The sequence below is a fragment of the Cygnus olor genome, chromosome 14, assembly GCF_009769625.2.
Source record: "Cygnus olor isolate bCygOlo1 chromosome 14, bCygOlo1.pri.v2, whole genome shotgun sequence".
Taxonomy (NCBI): Eukaryota; Metazoa; Chordata; class Aves; order Anseriformes; family Anatidae; genus Cygnus; species Cygnus olor.
Window position 1 is genome coordinate 5,551,332 of NC_049182.1, and position 17,661 is coordinate 5,568,992.

The following is a 17,661-nucleotide window of genomic DNA, read 5'->3' on the forward strand; positions in this document are numbered from 1 at the left end:
GAACTGAATTTCACATAGCTCAGAGAGCTTCACGATGACACTTTTTCATTTTTAGAAGCATCTTGTTGATTTCTAAGGATAGGAAAGGCAAATAGCAGTAACTGGGTCACTCAGTTTCCTGACTAACTTTTCAGTGCGTCCTAACATCTTTAAGTCCTCAAAACTTCTATGTTTGTAATTACATGGAACTGATATATATATACTTTGGCACACCTAGAGCTGCGTAATGGGCTCTCAAAAGAAAATGCTGTTCATCTTCGCATGAATAGCAAGAGCTAGACTAGTGGTCTGTAAAGAAGAGACTGCAGTGGTGAAATATCAGCATCTGCAGAAGCCAAAAATAAAAATGAACCCACTTTCAGAGCTAAAAGTGAATAGCGTTATTCATGCATAGTGCCTCTCTTTGACAAAAGGGCAGCTCAAAACCAAAGTAACAAACTTTTTTTTTTTTTTAAATGTGCTTAAAGCTGTATCCTACGTAAACTACATCCTCCGTGGTTGTTTCTTTACTCTGTACACTGAGATGTTTTTTAATAGTGACTTACAGAAAGATGATCACAGACTGTGGTACTTTCAATTACTGTTTTTACAAAGTAGCTAATTGTAAGGCAGTACAGGGAAGTGTAATGCATCTGTAGCTATTGGAACGACACACTGAGAGGTGAACAGGAGTCTTGGTTTGTTTTTATTTTCAGTCACAAAAACTTTCAAGTCCTATTCTTCAGCTGTATTGAAAAATAATTTATTTAGAAGGTTGGAATCCTGCTTTGCTCCTCTAGCCAGCATGTCCTGACTCTTAATATTGGGTGGATACTAATGGCAGAAAATCAATGTCAAGTCTTACTCAAGTCAAACAGAAGTACATTCGTGTCAGCAACAACAAGAAGAGAACCTGTGAAGCTATAAGATACTATGGCGATATAAACCCACTGTCACGTACTTCTTGAGTCCACTAGATGGAGTAAAATTTCTCTCTGCACCCTTCTACCAAAAGTAGCTCACAGCCTATACTTAGCTCATATGAATCATGGGTGAATAAGAGGCTGCTGATCTCTGAATTCCCAGCAAAAATGCAAGAGTTTCCTTGTACCTTGTGGAGCAGGAGCTGTTAAACTTTCAGCATCTGAGAAGCCAACAGGACAAAATCAATCTTAAACTAGCTTAAAGGAGGAGAATAAATAAGACAAATATGAATATTTCTTTTACTGCAATTGATCTCCAACTCTACTATTCCCTCCCCCCTTCACTCATTTCTTAGGAGGAGAAAAAAAAATAAAAATAAAAACTTTCTTCTGTATAGCAAAAAAGATAATGTGCAGCATCTACTACATCATGACTATGTGAGCGCTCTATCTCAGGTACGTACAGTTCCTGGATGGAAAAAATAAACGATAAACCATCAATCGTTGTGACACACACTAAGGCTGTATTTTCATACAAGGGCCATTTCGGTTCCCCTTTATGATACATGTCTCCTACCAACCACAGCCCAAATACATTAAAGAAGTAGTCTTACTGTCTGTAGTTATTTTGTAGTGACAGCGACACAAGCAAGCATTTTTCACAACAGTGTACCTGTCATTCCTATCCAGCACTTTAATCAAGCTAGGATGACTTGAGTTACAGGCAAAGTAATACAGATCTTTTTAAGTTTTCATAATACCACACAAATCCAGGATTTCAAAAGATGGTACAAATTTTCTAGTTGAAAGTAATGTTTGGGAAGAGAATGCAATGAAAAAAAAAATCTGTAGAGCGCATTTTTGTTATTTTGATAACTTGTTTAAAAAGTAAACTCTTGCTCAGTTTACCATGCCCCTCCCTGCTCCCCCCTCCTAAATATTTAACCCAGAACATGGAACAAACTGCAGAGTTCTGGAAAGGCTCGGCTCGGTCCTGCTGGTGCATGCACCTGCTGTGTAAGAGTCAAGGGGGCTGTGGGTACCTGGTGCCTGCCCTGCAGCCAGCGGGCAGGGCGTGGGGCTGCTGCCTGGAGTGCGCCTGATCAGGGTCATATGACACAGCAAAGATGGCTGACGGGGAGAAATGCACTGCTGCTGCTGCGGGAAGGCAAGAAGACTTTGAGATCATTGACAAAAACCAGATTCCTAGTGCAACCGAGCTGAAGAACGAGGAAAAAGAGAAAGCGGCAGAAGAAGCGAGGTGGTCCGCTCCGATCTTGTCGCTGGCTAAGAAAGCCTCGGAGAACTTAGCGCTGAGCTATGGCAACGCTCTGAAGTCTGCAGCTTTGGTAGGATTCATATCCAAACCAGTCAGCAATGACAACACAGCAAAAACAAGTATGGTTATGTTTATTTAGTACCCTTGCTTTTATGCTGCGCAAATAAGTTAGCTCCCGTAAGTGGCGTTTCTTAGGGAGTGATGCGTTGTTGTTACTTGGAGTTTGTTGTTAAATATCTGATGCTGCAGTTTTTTATTTAAGGGAAATTATAATGAACAACATAGATGTGGAATTAACAAAATATATTATAACCAGAAGAATCCTAAACTGTTAATATGTTTGGAAAAGTTGACTTTATTTTTTGTGTGGTAGGCTTTTATTAATTCTGTATCTCCCTCTCCCTTTAAATTCAGCTCAGCAGCCTGCTTGTGCTAGGAAGGATAACAAATTGGCTGGATCACTTGCTATGGGGGCTGGCTCAGGGAAGGAACTATGCTGATACTTCTTGCATAGTTTTAATGTCAGAAAGTGGGCAATTGGACTAAGAAACAGATTTGTTATAAATTAACTATGCTAAAAATAGCTTTACTTAATTACAGCTTGCTTTACTAAACATCTGTATTCATCAGTATTGTAACCCTATGGATTTATGGAACTGATTTCTTAAAATGGAATTAAGAAGGCTTTAGTGGGATCCTTACAGAAATTAGATCTCAGTAATACTTAGAGCATGGAAACGAAACCATTCAGATGTAGGAATGGGATGTGTTAAGTCTTGTATTCCAGGCTCCCAGGCTAGTTCTTGATGGTTTGGGACCAGTGGAACTCAGTTATGCTAACTGGTTCAGGCCTTCTTGTTTTCAGTATTAAGTATTCAAGCTGCATTTCTCTGGGGATGAATCATAACTACATGGTGGAATAAATCACTGTTGATGGACTTTTTTTTTTTGATGAAAATACTTCAGTGTTACATAGGCACGTAGTTAGAGTTCAAGATTAATCACGTCCTGAAAAAATATAGATTCCTATCTTTTTGTGCACTAGTCTCACAGCAAACCCGGATGCCAATCTTGAGCACCTGGGATTTAACCTGAGGCAGAATATCTCACTATCTTCAGCAGCATTTGAAATTATGCTCTGAATAGACATAATTCAACACAACACACGGTATTTGGTGAGAAGTTGGGAAAACAATGTTCTCCTTCTTGAAGTGAAGATCCTAAACTTAATGAGACTTTATCACAACCTTTCAGCCTCCTATCTCTAAAGTAAGGGAATACAATGCTACCTTCCCAAATTGTTCTAAGTATCTTGATAACATGTTGATGACTTACGGAAAATTCCAGAAGAAAAACTTGTTCATAACTTACGTGATTTAGTGTCTGTTCACATTACATCTATTCAGCCCTCCTGTATAAAGAGCTTTCCTATCAACTTTGACCAAGCACTATACGTATTCAATTTAAAGCAGGTATTTTTTAATAATTTGTGGTCTGCCAAACTACTTGTGGAAAACTAGATAAAGAACGCAGCAGGGAACAAGCTGTTAGAGTATTTATAACCTCTACCTCCTATTTCAGATCTCTTGATCATGTGTAAATACTGCTGCACACTACGCACTCAGCTGGACAGATAGAAAGGGGAAGGTACATCATAAACCCATTTTCTGCCTTTGATGAAATTATCTTGCTTGGCTGGGAAGGCAGGAGCTACAAATCTAAAGAATATGAGTCAAGAAAGACTATGTGTCTTAAAGACCAAAAGATGGAGAACTGTCAGCTTTTCTTCAGGCTTCAGTATTTTCCTACTTCAAGGTGTGCTAAATAGTGTACAGTAAACAAGGCATGGGGCTTCAAAATGATGATTAAAAAATCAGTTGATTAAGTGACTGTCTGATCATGTTTTGAAAAAGATTGCAGCATATGTCTGGGATCTTTTGCACTTGCGTAACAATTTCTAATATTTGAGGTTTGACTTTCATAATCTGCCTAATACCTGGATACTTTGCATGTACCTACTAGTACGTAGTTTTGCAAAAGGTGTATTTGACTGTGTAAATTTGCAACAGTCAAAACAATTGTTCAAATTATTATTTAAACTTAATACAAATCTTTAAGAAGACACTGTTTAACTGAAATTTGTGTTCATAAAGAACATTTCATACATATTAATTTTTTAAGTCTTGTGAATAATACATGTGTATCTCTTGAGCAACTCTTACAAGCTAAACACTCCTGATAAGTTCAAGTTCAGGAAACACCCAAAATAACTTGATGAGTGGCTACTGAATACTTAAACAAAGCCACCGATTTCCTATTTCTAGTCAGGTTTTCTTTCTGTTTTTAATGTATAACTTGACAATACTGAAATCAAAATTCAAAATACTACAGCCCTTAAAATCCTCAGTCTCATCTCAGACATTACAAGCAATTTTGAGGCATCCACTACATTGACTGAAGATATTGAGAGAGGTAGGCTACTGGGAAGACAAGAGCTCAAGTGCTCCGTTATTACTGAAATCAATTTGATTAGGATAACTGTTTTCACTCTTTTCATAAGGAAAATTTTTGCTCAATCTTAATTCTAGATTACCATCCTGTTCAAAAGAAAGTAATGATGAAAATTAGTACCTGGATAGACTTCTGCATGCTGTTAGTAATAGTTTTATCAATCTTGCATGTGATTAACATGGGGGGGGGTCTACCTGTTGCACTTGGTCTTCTGTAACTGCTGTTTCTGCGGGGAGTATGGCCCCATTTGATGCACGGCTGACACCAGGAATCTCCTAACGCAACGTCCCTGTCTCAAAAGATCACTTAGGTGTAGTGGTGGCAGCATCTGTCAGCACCTGTGTGAAGATAAAGTGGCAGCTGGCAGCCTGCCTGCCTTTTTTTGCTTGTTTTGTTTCTTACCCCTGATTCAGGAGGAGCACATCTCTCTCCCTTAGCACGAGGGGAGCCTCAGGGCAGGGCACTGAGGCCCCTGAAGTCTGCAGGAGTTGGCGGCGCAGCTCCCTGAGGAGCCCAGGCCGCCAGGCGGGGGAGCCAGCACCGTGGTGCAGCCCCAGCTCGCTAAAATGGCGGCGGCCTCGCGAGCACCGCGAGAGGCGCGGGGCGGGAGGCGGGGTTGCCGTGGTAACGCAGGAGCCATGGGGCCTGGCCTCGGGGGCAGCCCCTGCCCCGCAGGTAGGGCCGGGGGCGGCAGGGCTGGGGATGGTGGGGGCTCCCCCGGTGCTGGGGCTCCCCAGGCCGCTGTGGTTCTCCCGCCGTCCTCGGTTCTGGAGTTCCGCGGTCGTGCGGTGATGGGGGGGTTCCCCAGCGCCTCCGGAGCCGCTCACCTCAGCAAGATGGAGGCCGAGATGGGGAGACAGCGCTCCCCACAGCGCCGGGAGGGGGCAGGAGGAGCGTGTTGCTGAAAGAAATAACAATAGGAAACGCTTTTCTTTTTTCACCCCTGTCCCCGCCGCCCAGGTGTGCGATACCACGCCATGGAGGAGCGCACCAACCTGATGAACATGATGAAGCTCAGTATCAAAACCCTCATCCAGTCGGCCCTCAGCCTGGGCCGCACGCTGGACTCGGACTTCCCTCCCTTGCAGCAGTTCTTCGTGGTGCTGGAGCACTGCCTCAAGCACGGCCTGAAAGGTGGGCACCCACTCCCCTGTGGTCTGGCTGCCACGCTGAGGAGAGGCAGATAACCGGGTCTGTGTCGTGTCTCCGGTGTGACTTCTTGTGCCGTTAACATCAGTTGCATACGGTGAACCGTGCTAGGCAGCCTTCCCAATTATAACTGTGTTTTTACCGTCTGGTATATGCCATGCCTTCTAAACCGTCAAAGTATTTTTGATGCCCCATTAGGAGCTGGTAAGGTGAAGTAAAATGTGGACTAAGATTTCTGATTCTGGGTTGGAGCTGGAAGCCTGTCGGTTCTCATCACAAACTTCTCTGTATACTCCCTTAGTGAAGAAGACCTTTATTGGACAGAACAAGTCGTTCTTTGGTCCTTTGGAGCTTGTGGAAAAACTTTGTCCTGAAGCATCAGATATAGCGACTAGTGTTAAAAATCTGCCAGAGTTGAAGTAAGTTGATTGTTGGGGATTATGTGTTTCACTTACACTGCTGGGTAAAAGAATCCTTTGGATAGTCTCTTGCATTCAGTAATGAGATCTTTTTCCCAAAGAGAAAAATAGGGTCTGTAGGAGGCTTTGACTTCTCCAGGAGATAAGAAATATCTCAAAATATTCAGTGCTTCTGATTTAAGCAATGCTGTCCAATTAAAAACAGTATTTGGAAACTTCTGTGAGCTTGCTAAAAATAGCTGTAGTCTTCAGCTTTTTTTTTCCTTGTTTCCATCACTTTTATGGCTGTGTCTAACATTGTGCATGTTTGTATTTCATTTAGATAATTTGGGATAATGAAGGGACTAGTGTTATGTTAAGAATGCATGAACAGCTGGGTTGTAGTGCTAGTTGAAAATATGTAAAATCTGCATAAACTGGAAAGATCTACAATGTACTTTCCCTTCATGGAAGCAATGGGATGTACTCAAATGCTTCTCTGTTCTGGAGACGTTTTATTTCCCCTGGGATTTCTTTTTTTTAGTAAATAACTACCTTTGTCTTTCTTCATAGAGAGGATTTTGAATTGCACAGATGTGCTTAAACTTTTTGTTTTTACCAAAACATGCAGTGTTTTATTTTAGGACTGCTGTGGGAAGAGGACGGGCTTGGCTTTACCTGGCACTCATGCAAAAGAAGTTGGCAGATTATCTCAAAGTGCTCTTGGACCACAAGCATCTATTAAGGTAACAGTACAGACACACGTACGTTGTATTCACTGAATGTACTTGGATTGCTGTGGTAGGAGGTCATTAATTGACCAGTTGAACTTTAAGCTTCTTCTTGCAACCTGCAGAGGAACAAGTTGTTCGTTGTTTTTGCAGTGCACCTACAGTCGCAAGTTTTTTCTGTGAACGTTCAGCATCTTCTGCCTTGCACAGTAAATTAGTAAGGGACTGATTAGCTGAGCTTTATAAGGACTACATTACTATTTAAATTATTTCAGTGATAGAAGTACCGTTAAAATTACGATGTGCAGTGATGCCTTTAATATTTCTTCTAGTGAATTTTACGAGCCTGATGCGTTGATGATGGAGGAAGAAGGAGCAGTCATTGTGGGTCTGTTAGTTGGACTGAATGTTATTGATGCAAACCTTTGCTTGAAAGGAGAAGACTTGGATTCCCAGGTGAAGATTAAGTTTAAATACGATCAGTTCTTTAAAGACTCCTGTAGAATTAAGCACATCCATAAATGTTCTACTGAGATGGGTCCAGAATTTCTAAATCTGTTCTGCAGCCAGGGTTTGTCATTTGAAGTGGACATATGAATGCCTTATGAGAAATTGAACATTAGATGAGCTGAGATAATTACATGAGATACATTGTCAAGATCGGTCTGCTAAGAGCTATGGGAGGTTTCGTTTTGGGTGTGTTGGGGTTTTCTTTTGGTTTGGGGGTGTTGGGGGGGTGATGTCCCATATGTCTGCTGCTTTAATGAAACAGACCAGGAGTTTAAGGAATGTTTTGAGATATTTGTGGCCCAAGCTAATGAATGGCATTTTTGTTTAATGTAATGTTACGTTGACCTCTGCATAACTTATTGTATCGTGTAATTCAATACTATGTCCTGTTTCAGCCAATCTGTTTTGTTTTTAAATTAGGCAAATTTTGACAAAATGGGTCAGTAGCATTGCAGGAGTCTAACCTTCTTTCTGTGCTAGAAATTAAAAATGTATGTGGCTGTAATTTAATTCTTATTAACCTTTTCCTTCTTTAAGAGAGACTGTTGCAGAAGTTGTTGAAATTACATTGCCTGTTCTAGAAAATATGAACATGGCTAGCTATTAATCTCTTTAACAAAATCAGAGAATTATTTAAATGTCAGGTCCCTGTAAGAAGATACTGTGTTTGCTTGTAGAAGGCCTGATTTAAGATGTTTTGTTTTCACTTGGTGGGTGAAGACAGGAATGTCCTGTGTAGAGGCTCATCACATTTCTCACACTGACAAGTACATAAGTATCCATCACTTCCAGTAGCAGTTTATAGAAATGCTGTCAAAACTAATAACTCCTGGGAAACCGAGCACACTGAATATAGTCATTTCGATGTTTTTATGACAAACACTGACATGCAAGTTTGTTTCAGTTTTGAAGAATGTAGATTTTATCTGTCTTCCTAAACCTAAACTTTAGATTTTTACTCTTTTCCAAATATAAAGTAATGTCTGCTGCTACTCAAGAATTGCCCTGTGAAAGCCTGTTAATAATTAAGTATGTTTTTCAGGTTGGAGTGATTGATTTTTCCTTGTACCTGAAGGAAACGCAGGACAGTGATAGCAAACAGTACGTATTGTTAAGTTTTTCGAAGAACAAAGCTGTCAGATCTGTGGGAACGTGTCAGTGCTAGAGATCTCAAACTCTTTTTAATCATTCAAAAGAGAATCCTACATAGATTTGTTATCTAAATAAAAGCGTTGTAAAGGTTGAGTCCATGGCAATTTTAACAATACATGTGGGGAGTGTTCCAAGCCAGGACCAAATCAAGAACACACAATTTTAGGTAGTGTATTTCTTGATCTTTAGGAGATGTGATCTGCCTGGGCACCTTTTGTTAAGTGCTTTGTTTTTCTGCACTATTGCAGAAATGCTCTCAATTCAGTAGCTAGTTCTGTGGGAGAGATCAGATACAGAGGAAAGAAATACTTTTTACTGAAGTGTTAGGTGAGGAATAGGCTGCAACTGTTAGTATTGCTGTATCTATAAGACCTGTAGTAGACAGAGACTTCATATAGTTTGTTTACTTCCTGTACTTTAGAGCACTTTACTGTTTAGCTGTTGATGAGAAACAGCAATACAGGTATGAGATATGAATACATAAAATACAGGGAATATGTCCATGAGATGAGTGGTATCTGCAACCATTTTAGCTCTTCTTAAATGAAAGACTTGCCTTCTCATCCGTACTGTCCTTTGAAAGTTGTTACACTTCACATTGTACAAATGAGTGCTTAATTAGTTCACTTTTTTAATATTAAAAGCATACTCCAGTTCTCTTCATTCTTCATATGTTTGAAGGCGAAACAGAAATTGTCTTTAAATAAAACAGTACATACTTTCTAGAGCATCCAGATACTTTCACCCACCCCCAAGTTTAGGAAATATATTTTTTTTTTCCCAGGCTTAACATGTAATATAAAATAAGTCTGTTAGAGAGGACATGTGATACAGCTTTCTAATGCTGTCCTTTTGCCTCTGAAATCATAATGGTATTCCAGTACTTTGCTTATCTTTGGGACAAAAAGTCTTCTTACTGCTTCCCAGTCTAGCTCAAACACAAGTACTTTTAGAAGAAAAAGAGAAAAGGTTTGCAAGTCTATGCTGAAAATCCTAGTACAAATTAACACTTTCAAATAAGGAGAATTATCTTCTCAATTAATAAATTCTCACTTTACAATTAGAGATGGAGGGATTACTGCTGTCCTTGACCAGAAGCATTATGTAGAAGAACTTAACCGGCATCTAAGGTAGGATTTTCATCTATTCTAATGTATAAACACTCAGTTTTCCATTACGACATTAAATGTCTTTGCCGTCAGTCGTGTAGATTCTTGTCTGATAATGAAACGCCTTTTCTGATTCCTTGCCAAAGACTTGCTTTCATTTTGTAATCTTACTCTTCTGAAGGCAAACATAACACAAAAACAAGTCTGTGTAAAAATAGTTGACCGTTTTGAGGCTTTCTAATGGTAAAAAGGAGATTTTGGAGATGAATTTGTGATAGAAGCATCTCGAAATTTGTTCTTTAGATGGAGATGTGTTCTGCTTACAAGAGACAACCTTCTTTCCTTTGTTCTGTTTTTCGGTTTTTTTTTTCCCCCCCAGCTCACCGAAGTATTTTGCTGTTAGCAAATACAAGTATGGTTGTGGATAAGAATAAGTGTTGAACATTGACACTTCATGTATTGTTTTTATGCATTTTTCCTTACTGCAGTTGCACAGTTGCCGATCTTCAGAACAAAATAGACTGTTTAGAGAAGACTAATTCAAAGCTGCAGGAAGAGGTTTGTGTCTGGCTGTTAAATATTTCTTAGCTCTCTTCTGTTAGAGGTAAAACACCTGAAGAATTCACCATAGGCTTAAACTGTTTCAACTGATACTAGTGTAGTACGGAGGATTGATAGGGCTAGCGAGAGTTGGGACACGTGGCCAGCTCCGCGGAAAGGTCTTGTGTTATGTTAGTAATTAAAATGCTTTTGGATACTTACTTGTTGGACTGGTTTCCTTAATCAAGGTGTTTTTCTTGCAGGGATTTCTCCACCCCAGAATAATCATATCACTAATGAAAACGATTTGTCCCTCTTCTCCCTGCTCACACACTTGTATATTATTTGTCATGTGAGAAATAGAAGTCCAAAAAAAAAAAATCCCCAGTTTCTGGGAAGAATGAAAAGCTCAAGAGGGAAAGTGAGAACTAATTAACTTTAGAATTCATCCTGATGTTGCATGCTTGTACATTGAAAAAAAAATATACATATGTTCTTTTCATAGCTGGCAGCAGCAACTGACCGAATTGGATCTCTTCAGGAAGAGCAGCAGCAGTTAAAACAACAAAACGAATTAATTCGTGAACGGAGTGAAAAAAGTGTAGAGGTAGGACAATGATTTAAAGATGGGGATCCTTAAAATAAGCAAGCTCTCTTGTTCAACTGGAGTTAGTGCTCTTGAAGGAGCTTTGAACTGGAATGCTAAGTACCACTGTTTAGCACACTACTGTAACTTGCTGTTTATTATAATATGCACATATATTGGATTTTGCTGTTCTCTGCTACAGACTTAAATATGTGTTTGCAGAAGGGAGACAGCAATAGAAATGTTAGAATGGTTTCTTGCTATTTTTACTCTTTGAAATTTCTGTTTATTAATGTTGGCTAGATTTTAATCATGAAGTGGTAGGATTTTGCTTGAAGTAGCACGTTCATTCTTGTGTGAAACTGTTTCTGAGGTACACTTAAATTATATAGCTTTGTAGCCTTATGTGGCTTTTGCTGATGTTTCTTACAGGTAACAAAAGAGGATACAAAAGTAGAATTGGATACTTACAGGCAGTCACGGCAGGGTCTTGATGAAATGTACAGCGATGTCTGGAAGCAGTTGAAAGAAGAAAAAAAGATCAGGCTGGTAAGGAAACTTCCTTATAGAAAGGAAAATGAAAGATCCAGGACTGTGTACATTCAAGTAGCATTACAAGTATAAGATATATGCTGTGTGCTTCTTGAAACTATTCAGAATTTATAATGGGTTTATAAGCAAGATGCTGGACATAGATCACTTACAGTGTCTGTAAAGAACTGGAAATCTGGGCTTTTGGAACGCTGAGAGTAAAAGGTCTTCCCCTGTTTAAAAATGTACTGGGATTAGTACAGAAGAGGCTAAGATAAAAACAAAAAGAAACGTAACTGTGTTTATGGAGGAAAATACGGTATATGGACAAGGGTCACTTCCACAGTGAACTGCCAGTTAGTGACTGGTAAAGAGACTGACAAGGCTTGCTGTGTAGGTTTATATGGGTTTTGGAAATACTTATCTGTGGCACATGGCTACGTAATAGTAACTAGGAAATCTGTTTGTAAGGAACTAGAGAAAGAGTTGGAGCTACAGATTGGAATGAAAACAGAAATGGAAATTGCCATGAAACTTCTGGAAAAAGATACTCATGAAAAACAAGACACCCTGGTTGCGCTTCGTCAACAGTTAGAAGAAGTGAAAGCTATTAACTTGCAGATGTTTCACAAATCTCAGGTACGTACGTAGTGGTGAGTAGAAAGCAGCTGGAGTGGTGGCCTTCTCATGTTGATCGTGCACAAGGTGTGCGTATGCACTTACGTGCATCTGAAGTAATAGATGCAGCGACTTTCTCAGGAATATCTATTTTAGAACTGGGGAAGGAATTGTTTATTTATTTAATTATGTCTCATTGTTATGAGATTAGCTATGTTTGGAAGGAAAGGGACTTTCCTTGAGAATGCTGTGTAGTGTGCTATAGGATCATCCAGGAAATGCTGAAAGAGGTAGGAAAAGGAGAGCTCTCACAGGGAAGAAGGTGGTTTTAAGGGTCTTTGTTTTAGCCACTGAAGTCTTTAAAAAATGTAGTCACTTAATACAGCCAAGAACTGTTTTGCTTCTTCTTCCCATCTGTGTTGTCTTGCTTTTCACTTAACAGTTTACCATAGAAACCAACAACAAGCTTCTCTAAACCAATAGAAAATTAAGTTATTTTTGTCTAATTTCTGGAGTCTGTATCCAAATGGTCAACTGAGTGCTGTAGCTAGTGAAAAGGCAATGCTGGATTTGAGAAGGGAGGAGCTCTGTGGTCAGGACTGGTCATACACTTGTAGACATTTCTACAAGGAAATAATGGAGTGGTAGTATTTGCACAAAATAGGCAGAGTTTGTGTCCATTAATGAAACAGGGGTTTAACTACACTTCCCCTCCCATCTCTGGTGCCGGAAGTCCAAAGGTGATTTCTCTCCATTTTTATGGACTGTTTCCTGATGTTTATTCAGGCTTTTTCCAGGCCTTTGCCTCCTTCACAGATGCACATAAACTTGCGGAGCAATGGCCAGTGAAACCCCAGTGCTGAAGTATGCCTTTGCTTTGAAAAGCAGAATTTACTTGATGTGAAAAATGCTTTTCTTTGCTTCCTAGTTCCCCACCCTTTAAGTGCAGCTGTTTCATTCAAATTGTAATAGTAACATAATCGATATACTTATCCTTACGACATAATGTGACAATTTTCTTCTTCAGACTCCTTAAAAGATTTCTGGCTTGTAGCTGATCTCATGAGTCAGAGTTTAGTACACTAAAGTGTTTTTCTGAACAAAGCAAGTCGAGGAGTGTCTGCTCTGTCATTATCAGCATTTTGTTTGTACGTTCCATTTAGACATAGGCACGGTTTGTAACAAGATAAACAGTCTTTATCTAGCGACTGACTTTCATTAAGCCCTGACACTGTGCTTTACAAACTGTCTTACCTGCAGTATCTATTCACTTTATTCCTGCAGAATGCGGAGTGTTCATTACAACAGAAAACAGAAGCAATATCTTCCTTTGAAGAAAAAACAAATGAGATGATGTCTTCTATGAAACAAATGGAAGAAAGGTACTTACAAGCTCAACACCACTCATGTCAGTAGAAAGGTTCCTTTATAGAATGACCTTGTATTTCTCCATATAACACTATCAGTTATGTCTCCTATAGATATGTGGGTATGCATGCTAGCGTGATGTTCTTTTTTTTTCTCCCCATTATCACTCTGTGCTTGTCTGTTCCCTTTTCCCAGGCAAACACGCACATAGTTGACTCATTTGAAAATCATAGCTCTTTTCATAGCAGACTGTTTAAAAATGTGTTGACGTTAGATAAGGAACAGCTATGATTCTTGATTTTGTGTTTTGCAGAAACAGTTTTTTTCAAAAACTCAGTTGTCCTCCGCAAGTATCTTCAGGTTTAGCTTTCTGTAAAGGCCTATATTGTAAATATAAAGGAACAAAACGACAGCAAATAGATATGGAATATGTGAATTAGAAGCAAATGTACATGTTCCTTACTTTGTAGATTGCAGCATGCAGAAAAGGCAAGGCAAGCTGCAGAAGAAAGATGCAACAAGATGAAGCAAGAGCTTGCTGGCAGGCTTGACACTTGTCGGCAACAGATGTCCCAGCTGGACAGCAAATGGTATTTCATCAGTGTTTTTTTGTTGGTTGTTTTTGTTTGTTTGCTTGTGGGTTTTTTTGTTTGTTTGTTTTGTTTTTGTTGTTGTTTTTTTCCCCTTCTACCATTTCTTTAAGAAGTGCTGTCCTTAAATACCATAGGATATTTTCTGCTGTAGGGTTTCTCAGAACCAATTATTTTTAAATAGCTCAACGCTGGAGAAGGAGTTAAAATCTGAAAAGGAACAGAGACAAACTTTGCAAAGAGAACTACACCAAGAGAAGGATGCTACCTCTCTGCTTAAAACAGAATTGGAACAAATGGAAGGACTGAAAAAGGTATGCATAGTGCAAACATGCCCAGTTCAGAATTAAAGCTTTTTTGAAGTGAAATTGAAATGAATGCAATGCTTGCATCTGTAGCAGATTAGTTGTTTCTGTACCATGTTCATCGTCTGAGTGGTTTCGAAAGCTTGGCTGATGTAATACAAGTCTGCACATGAAATGCCAAGAGAAGGAACTTGGAGCAGTACAGGACTCAGGCAATTAAAACAGCTTAGCTAGAGATGGCTGAGGAGGTTGCTATCTGAGCTGCCTTAGCTACGAGTGCCTGAGCCACTTACCAGTCAGCCAGATGAAGAAGGGGACAAAAACCTCAGCAGCTGCCCCATGGTGGGATAGCCCTGCTCGTGGGAAATGGCAGGTTCAGAGCTTTCAGTGACTCTGTAAGAATAAGAACACATTTTCAAGCATTCAAACCAAATGAGTGAGATGTTTTGTTTTTAACATGACGGTTCTTATGAACCTAAAAAGAACTTACTCCTGTGTATCTAGCAGTTTAGAGACTGAAGGCACAATTGCACATCAATATCTGTCTATATGCTTGTGTGCGGCATAGGACTGCTGCAGTCTAGCTTTGTTCAAGGATGGTTAAAGCCTGAAAATTTTCCTCTCTCACTGGTAAACATGATTAAATGAATTCATTGTGTGCTGTACAAGAATCCATTGGTAGTTCACTCATGTAATGCTAAAAATAAAGCCTTAGAATTAGGTAGCTTTGTAAAGGAACTTATGCTTGTGAAATGCTTGGGTATTTGGGTAGACTATGTTATGGATCAGACTTGGCACATGAACTTGATTTTATGCTTAATTTTACAGGAACTGAGAAAACTGCAAGATGAGAAGCAGCAGTTAGAGAAAGTCTGTGAAGAACAGGAGCAAGCTCTTCAAGAAATGGGACTTCATCTCAGCCAGTAAGTTCTAGGAGTCAGACTACAGGAGGTGATGTGACTTGGGGGATAGTGTATCAAACTAATACAAATAATTCTAAAACACATCCAGTTATATGAGAATTTTAGGAGGAAATTACTATACCCAGGGAAGCTAAACAGCCACGAAGTAAAAGTGAGGGAAGATCCTTGCATGAGTAAGCTAGCTGAGATGAGAAACTACAGTAAATGGGAAACTACGGTTCTTAGCGTAGAACTCTGCTTTTTCCATATTGCTTCTGAATACACTGAAAATGGGGGTTTTACCCCAAGGTGACAGTGTTTCCTGGTGATACTAAGTGGTTCAGAGCTGTAACAGTGAGCTGACTGAAAAAGAGTTTAGATTCAGTGGTTGGACAGTGGAATGGCAGGTAAAATTCAACAAAGCAAAATGGAAAGTCATGGAGAGGGAGTAATTTTTTATTTTTTTTTCTCAGATCTAAGCTGAAGATGGAAGATATTAAAGAAGTAAATAAAGCACTAAAGGTACTCTATCACATGGATATTCTCGCTAAACTTGCATTTCACTTAAAACTTCAAATTTCACCACAGTTAACTCCTAATTTATTTTATCCTATGTTAAAAAGATGGCTTTTGAAAAATACCTACAATTGGTTGGCAAACTGCTTCTGAACTTTATTTTTATAAATTTATTTTTATCTGTACTGATGGCTTTGTTCCAATTTCATAGGGTCATACCTGGCTGAAGGATGATGAAGCAACACACTGCAAGCAATGCGAAAAGGAGTTCTCTATCTCAAGAAGAAAGGTAGTGTTGTTCAGGGGGTTTCTTCTCCTTTTCTCTCAGAAAACAGATGATGTGTGCTGTTGCCTAGTTTGCTAAAGAAAACTGACGCTGCTTCAGTTCCACATCTTGTTTTCAGGAATTCTAGTTACCATACCAACAGGAAGTCTTTGAAAAGACAGCTTAAACAGCTGTGTGTTCTGCTTGGGCCCTTTCCTTGGTAGGGAGTTGGTGCGAGCTGTGTCCCCTATGGTGTGGTTCCCCATACAGTTCTCTGAACTGCACGTGAGGCGGACAGCAGCACTCTGACAGGCCCTGCTCAGTGCCTTTCAGGCGCAGGGAACCTCCTGCTCCTGCAGGGGGAACCTGGCAGCCTGAGCGGGGCATTTCCTCTGTGTAGAGCAGGGCTTGTGCCCCGTCCTCTGGGACGTTTGGTCCAGGGTGTGCCAGAGCAGCCAGGGAGCACCAGCGCGGCCCCGCAGTACCTAAGGGAAGCTGCGCTGGGTACAGACCTTGCTGCTCGATGCTGAGCTCTCTGTGCAGGAGGAAACTGCTGTGAGGGGTGGGCTGGGAACTGGAGGATTAGTGGACTCTGAAGGCTTTTCTGAGGTTTATGTCCTCAGTATGCTTATTATTTAGGCAGTTGTTCTTACTTTAGCTCTTTGTTTGTAGCATCACTGCAGAAACTGCGGGGACATCTTCTGCAACACTTGTTCCAGCAATGAACTTGCACTGCCATCATATCCTAAACCTGTCCGTGTCTGTGATACTTGTCACACCTTACTACTTCAGCGGTGCTCATCTAATTCCTCCTAAGGCTTTGGTGACCTCCAAGGGACCACTTTAGCATTGGAAAAGTAGCCATTATTTTTTTAATTGTGAATTCCAGGCACCTTCTGTGCAGCACTGTCTGCTCTCCTAGTATTTTCCACTGTTGGATAGGTCAGTGTAAAAGAATGTAGGGATTAATTATGCAAGCTAATCTTTCTCCAACTGGAATTACTGAGAAAAATCATCATGTAATATCCATTAAAGTTCTATTTGAAATTAAAATGCACACTTAATTTCCAATTTTTATAGACAAGGTATTTGTACTAAAATTTGTATATGGCATTTCTACGGTTATACCTAATCCCTCTAAAAGCTGTTTTTTCTGCACATTAACTTCACTTCCTCTGTGTTCAGTGTAGGTGTTCCTGTTTGTTATACTGGCTACTGTACAGTTTTGTATTTGTGCTGAGGAATGTCTGTTTATGAATTACCTATGGAAAGAGCTTTATCCGTGTAAATGAATGTGCCTTCAGTATACTTCCTAGTCAAAAACTGCAACTTAACACTTGTTCTGAAAGTGGCTGTGAGCACAGTATGGTAGCTGCACAATAAAGCCTTTTGCAAAAACTGAAAATAACTGAAGTTCTAATTTTTAAAAGCTGAGTCAGTCATGGCTCCTGGAAGAGAGTGGTCTTGTGCTGTGGTCAAAGGCTTTAAAATACGGAGACTGAAACACCTCTAGAATAACCATCAGCTCCAGCATGCTTAAATGAAGTATTCCCTTGGGACAGGCTGCATAGAGCCAACACTGAGGAAGTAACTAGGAAGTAACTGCTGTTCTTCCAAGAGAGGAAGAAGTGAGCCCAGCATGTTGTGAACTTATACCTGGGGCTGCTGTTTAGATTGTGTGCCTTCAGGAGCAAGTATG

At 40.0% G+C, this 17,661-nt stretch overlaps 2 protein-coding genes across 4 annotated transcripts in view; one reads left to right on the forward strand and one right to left on the reverse strand.

Moving 5' to 3' along the window:
* The window catches only part of ADAMTS2 (ADAM metallopeptidase with thrombospondin type 1 motif 2), a 242,893-nt gene extending 237,662 nt beyond the window's left edge, over positions 1–5,231 (reverse strand). Inside the window, exons 1-2 of the mRNA XM_040573311.1 lie at positions 5,095–5,231; positions 4,887–5,030 (exon numbers count right to left, since the gene is read on the reverse strand). The gene's annotated coding sequence lies outside the window, so the exon portion shown is untranslated. The remainder of the gene's footprint in view (positions 1–4,886; positions 5,031–5,094) is intronic.
* RUFY1 (RUN and FYVE domain containing 1) lies at positions 1,931–17,361 on the forward strand. Of its 3 annotated transcripts, none has more exons than XM_040573313.1 (18): positions 1,931–2,300; positions 5,653–5,826; positions 6,143–6,260; positions 6,884–6,985; positions 7,303–7,426; positions 8,523–8,581; positions 9,697–9,762; positions 10,230–10,299; positions 10,787–10,888; positions 11,300–11,416; positions 11,870–12,037; positions 13,301–13,398; positions 13,855–13,974; positions 14,159–14,288; positions 15,108–15,202; positions 15,655–15,703; positions 15,909–15,986; positions 16,635–17,361. In XM_040573313.1, the coding sequence occupies exons 1-18, from the start codon at positions 2,030–2,032 to the stop codon at positions 16,776–16,778; spliced, it is 2,085 nt and encodes a 694-aa protein (XP_040429247.1). In that variant the 5' UTR covers positions 1,931–2,029; the 3' UTR covers positions 16,779–17,361. The 3 variants fall into 3 exon arrangements, with proteins under 3 accessions (XP_040429247.1, XP_040429249.1, XP_040429248.1); XM_040573315.1 differs by having other exon boundaries at positions 2,055–2,251; XM_040573314.1 differs by lacking the exon at positions 1,931–2,300 and adding an exon at positions 5,259–5,367.
* Positions 17,362–17,661: the final 300 nt, after the last annotated feature.

Excerpts from the sequence above, each read along its gene's own strand:
- RUFY1 (XM_040573313.1), top strand. The coding sequence starts at position 2,030 with ATGGCTGACGGGGAGAAATGCACTGCTGCTGCTGCGGGAAGGCAAGAA. Across the intron at positions 6,986-7,302 it reads GACCACAAGCATCTATTAAG|TGAATTTTACGAGCCTGATG; the intron begins GTAACAGTACAG and ends TATTTCTTCTAG. Across the intron at positions 14,289-15,107 it reads AAATGGAAGGACTGAAAAAG|GAACTGAGAAAACTGCAAGA; the intron begins GTATGCATAGTG and ends TTAATTTTACAG.